General features: G+C 50.7%; 1 protein-coding gene across 1 annotated transcript in view; it reads right to left on the bottom strand.

Annotated features, from left to right (window-relative positions):
- The window catches only part of LOC130587166 (keratin, type II cytoskeletal 4-like), a 6,574-nt gene extending 2,051 nt beyond the window's left edge, over positions 1–4,523 (bottom strand). The window contains exons 1-6 of the mRNA XM_057388130.1: positions 3,170–4,523; positions 2,229–2,446; positions 1,179–1,239; positions 711–806; positions 455–619; positions 140–265 (exon numbers count right to left, since the gene is read on the bottom strand). Coding sequence (XP_057244113.1) covers positions 140–265; positions 455–619; positions 711–806; positions 1,179–1,239; positions 2,229–2,446; positions 3,170–3,670 — 1,167 coding nt within the window. The 5' untranslated portion in view covers positions 3,671–4,523. The remainder of the gene's footprint in view (positions 1–139; positions 266–454; positions 620–710; positions 807–1,178; positions 1,240–2,228; positions 2,447–3,169) is intronic.
- Positions 4,524–4,542: the final 19 nt, after the last annotated feature.

Genomic DNA, 4,542 nt, shown 5'->3' with positions numbered 1-4,542 from the left:
AAGTGGATAAAAGAGGCCTGTCCCAGAATAAAGGGGTTACTTTTTGTGTGTGTATATGTGTGTCTTTGTTATTTTGTGTCGGCTGTCTGGCCAACAGCGACATTTCTCCCCTTTACACAAAAAAAAACACAACCCCCACCTGCTTCTTCACGTTCTCGATCTCGGCGCGGATCCTCTGGATCATGCGGTTGAGCTCCGAGATCTCAATCTTGGTGTCCTTGAGGCTGTCCCCGTGCTTGCCCGCGGTCGCCTGCAGCTCCTCGTACTGGTGGGATGAAGCAGGAGGAGCACGGTGGGTCCATGGTGGGTCCATGGGAAGGACAGGACAGCGAGTCCACACCAGATGCGCTCTGGATGGACCAGCACCGGCAACATCCCAGATCCTGGCGTGGCCTGAGTGGCTCTCCCACCCCCTCGGACACTGGCCAGCCCTGGCAGYGTGTGCCACACTCACCTTGCACCGGTACCAGGACTCGGCCTCCAGRCGGCTGCGGTTGGCGATCTCCTCGTACTGCGCCTTCACCTCGGCGATGATGCTGTCCAGGTCCAGGCTSCGGTTGTTGTCCATGGASAGAACCACCGAGGTGTCGGACACTGTYTTCTGCATCTGGCACAGCTCCTGCAGGTGAAGCCCAGCCCAGATTTAGCCCTTCCAGAGCTTCTTTATGGTGCCACCACCCTCCCCATCCCGGCGTCCCCGGAGCACTCACGGCCTCGTAGAGACACTTGAGGAAGTTGATCTCATCTGTCAGAGAGTCCACTTTTCCCTGGAGTTCCACCTTGGTCATGTAGACTCCRTCCACGTCCTGCAGCAGAGATGGGATGAGAAAAGCTGCTCATTTAATCTAAAATTTCATGGAATCATGGAATGGTGTGGGTTGGAAGGGACCTTAAACTCAATCCCACCCCATTCCATGGGCATGGACATCTCCCACCATCCTGGGCTGCTCCAAGCTCCATCCAGCCTGACCTTGGACTTTCAGGGATGGGGCAGCCACAGCTTCTCTTGGAAATTCATTCCAGGAGGATCTCACCCTCCTCACAGGGAATAATTCCTTCCCAATATCCCATCCATCCCTGCCCTCTGTCACTGGGAAGCCGTTCCCCCTTGTCCTGACAGTCCAAAATCACTCTGCATTTCTCCTGTAGCCCCTTTAGGTCGGAAACAAGGACCTGACCTTCTTCAGGAGCACRAATTCATTCTCAGCCGCCGTCCTTTTGTTTATCTCCTCCTCGTACCTGTGGATGGGAAGGAGGGAGATGGAATCTGGCTGCTTGTTTTGGCTCCRGCTCAGACTAATGAACATCGTAAACTCTGCAAAAATAGATCTGCCACGAGCGAGATTTATGGACAGGGAATTGCAGTTCGCCTTTCGGGACAAGCCCTGGCTCCTGCGTCGCCTGGGTGAGGAGAGCCTGGAAAAAAAGGAATTCTGGYTCTGCTGAAGTGAATTTTCGGTGCCTGTGGCCACTCCGAGTTCCTTCTGCAAGATCCAGGAACCTCCAGCTCCTCACAGGCATCATGGAATCACCTGATTTGGAAGGGGCTGCACAGGACACCCCAAAATCCCAAATAGACCACATTTTCCAGGTGCTCATCTCCAAATACAAAGTCAATTTTCACGCAGCAGCCTCTGGTTGATTCCAGGTCTTGTTGATCCCGATGATTCCCAGATGTCCTTTCCCACTGTTTTTTGTAATTCCTCAAGTGGATTCATTTCTCCCATCTTTGTTCTACTTTTTCCAACTGTACACATTTTATTTTCATATTTATAGACTACAATAAATYATCCATTATAATAAATAACAGCAAGAATATAATCTTCCTTTTYCCTTTTTTTTTTTAACCTCATGTCAATCTTCCAAAGAAATCCTCACATCCTGAAGGATATTATGGGAAGGAATTCATGAGGAAATTAGAGYTGGGTTTGGCAACTGATTGATTCATTAAATAGTAATGCCACTGATTCTAAACTAAGGAAAACAAAGAGTGGAGGATTGTTCTTTAGGGAGAAGCCCAATATGAGCAATAAATTGAAAAAAATCTGAGAAATATTGAAAAATACCTGGAAAAATCACCACTTTTCACCCAAATCACCTTCCTCAAAGCCTTTTACATTTTCTAACCATCGGGGAAAAACCCAATATTGACAGTTATCAATATGTCAACCTTTTTGGCTGTTTGAAGGGAGTTTTTCCTCTCTGTTTATTCACCCAAAAAAACCTACTTGGTCTTGAAGTCCTCCACCATGTCCTGGAAGCTCTTGAGCTCTGTCTCCAGCTGGTGTTTCTCGCTGGAGAGACAATCCAGCTGCTTCCTCAGCCCGCTGATGTAGGTCTCAAAAAAAGGGTCCAGGCTCCTGCCCCCCGTCCCTACACCCCCCTGCTCCTGCAGCAGCTTCCACTTGGTCTCCAGGACTCGGTTCTGCTGCTCCAGGAACCGGACCTAAATAAATGGGGAAAGAGTTAGATTTTTCCCTAAAAAAAGCCATATTTTTATTGATTTTTTCCCCCATGTGTTTTCCATATTTTACTCCCATTTAATGTGTAAATAAATGGGAAAAGAGTTAGATTTTTCCCTAAAAAAGCCATATTTTTATTGATTTTTTCCCCCATGTGTTTTCCATATTTTACTCCTGTTTAATGTGTAATAACTCCCCGGTCCCATGGGACAGGTGGGACCACAGTGGATGGGTGAGTGAGCAAAGCTGGGTCAACTCCCCTCTCCAATTTTGGAGCCTCTAAAGAGGAGAAACTCAATGAAATTCATGGTTTTGGCATCTTCTTGTTTAAAATAGCCCCAAAAGTCCCAACTTCTCCTTCAAAATAGACCAAAACACCCAAAAAAGTCCAATCATCTCCTGCAAAATAGCCTCAATCATCACATATCCCATCTTCTCCTTAAAAATCACACCTTTTCCTTACAAGTAGCCTAAAGCACCCAAAATCCCACTAAAAACACCCCCAGACACCTAAAAAAAATTCACTTTCTCCTTCAAAATACCACAATATACCCGTTAAAATAGCCCATTTTTTCCTTAGAAACAGCCCMAAACACATTTTGTTTATGGGGATTTAGGCAATCTCCAGCTCTGGGTGTCACTGGGTGATCACCCCGGGGTCATTGCCACCCTCGGGACCCCCATCCCGRGGTGAAGCCCCTCCAAACCTTGTCGATGAAGGAGGCGAATTTATCRTTGAGTTTCYTGATCTCCTCCCGCTCCTGCGTCCGGACCTTCTGGATCTCGGGGTCGATCTCCAGGTTGAGGGGTGCCAGCAGGCTCTGGTTGATGGTCACCTCCCTGATGCCACCAGGGGGGCACTGGGGGAAGCCCTGACCGTCGAATCCTCCACCAAAGCCACCAAAGCCACCGCCGAGTCCTCCACCGAAGCACCCTCCGCCATAACCGCCCCCAAATCCTGCTCCGGCCCCAAAACCAAATCCTCCTTGGCCGCCAAAACCTCTGCAGGCTGCGCCAGCMCCCCCAAATCCTCCCAGGGAGGTGCTTTTAGTGCCCCCCAGGGAATAGAGGCTCCTGCTGCCGAAGCCACCAGCGCTGCCCCGGTACCCTCCRCGGGACACGGAGCCCAAAGCCATCTTGTTCTTGCCCCCGAAACACACGGAGCTGGAGCTGAAGCCCTTGCCCAGAGCGCAGGACTGGCGAGACATGGCGAGGAGGGGTCCCCGAAATGGCGAGCAAAGAGCTGAGGATGGAGCTTGGGAGGCGAGAGAAGCCGAGTCCTGTGGGAGCAGCGGTTGGGTCTCCCCTTTTTATGGGCGCAGGGAGTTGGTCGGTGCCAGGGGAGTGGAGATGTTGGGGTTTTGTTTTTTTTTATTTTGGGCTGTTTCATTCCCTTCATTGTTTTCAGGTTTTGAAGGACGCCCTCCTTGCTTTGCCACCACCATGACCTGCCCGCAAACACTCCCCAGAAAGCAAAGATAAACAAAAGCATTGTTGGTGTTGGAGCCGAACACCAGCTCAGATTCGCCGGGTCACGGCTGTCACTCGTCACAAAGCCCCACACGAACTCCCTGATGTGTCACACCCTGGAGGGAAACCCTTGTTGGAGCTAAATCTGTCATTTTCAGGCTGACACCAGGGGCTGGGTTGGCTGAATTCCTGCAGGAGCCCAGGCACACCCTGGGATGCACTCGGCTTCAACCTCCCGCTCCGAGGAGGGGTGACGCTGCTGCCCAAAGCGTTTCACAACCGGCAGCGTTAGAGCTTGGCACGGCTCTGAAACTATTCACTTCTATGTAAATAAAGGTGATTTTAAAACCTTCTTAAAGCTTCTGAAAGGTTTTAAGTCCTTCGGGATCCCTGTGAGTGACGGGTTGAGCCGGGCGGGACGCGCTGGGATTTGCAGAGACCGAAATATCCCGATATGGGGTGTGCTGGGCCACACCCCAGCGGGGTCAGGACCATTCCCTGCCCCACAATTTTTAAAGGGATCACTGAGGGTCACCCTGAACCCCGAGCACCTCCAGCCCTCCTCTGAGGAACCTTCCAGGCATTTGGGGATCTTTTGGGGTCTTTTTGG

Source organism: Malurus melanocephalus, unplaced genomic scaffold (assembly GCF_030028575.1).
Source record: "Malurus melanocephalus ecotype Western Australia unplaced genomic scaffold, MMel_1.1 scaffold_1592, whole genome shotgun sequence".
In the NCBI taxonomy this organism is placed as follows: Eukaryota; Metazoa; Chordata; class Aves; order Passeriformes; family Maluridae; genus Malurus; species Malurus melanocephalus.
The sequence above is the reverse complement of the archived record's forward strand: the minus strand, read 5'-3'. Positions and strand labels throughout refer to the sequence as shown.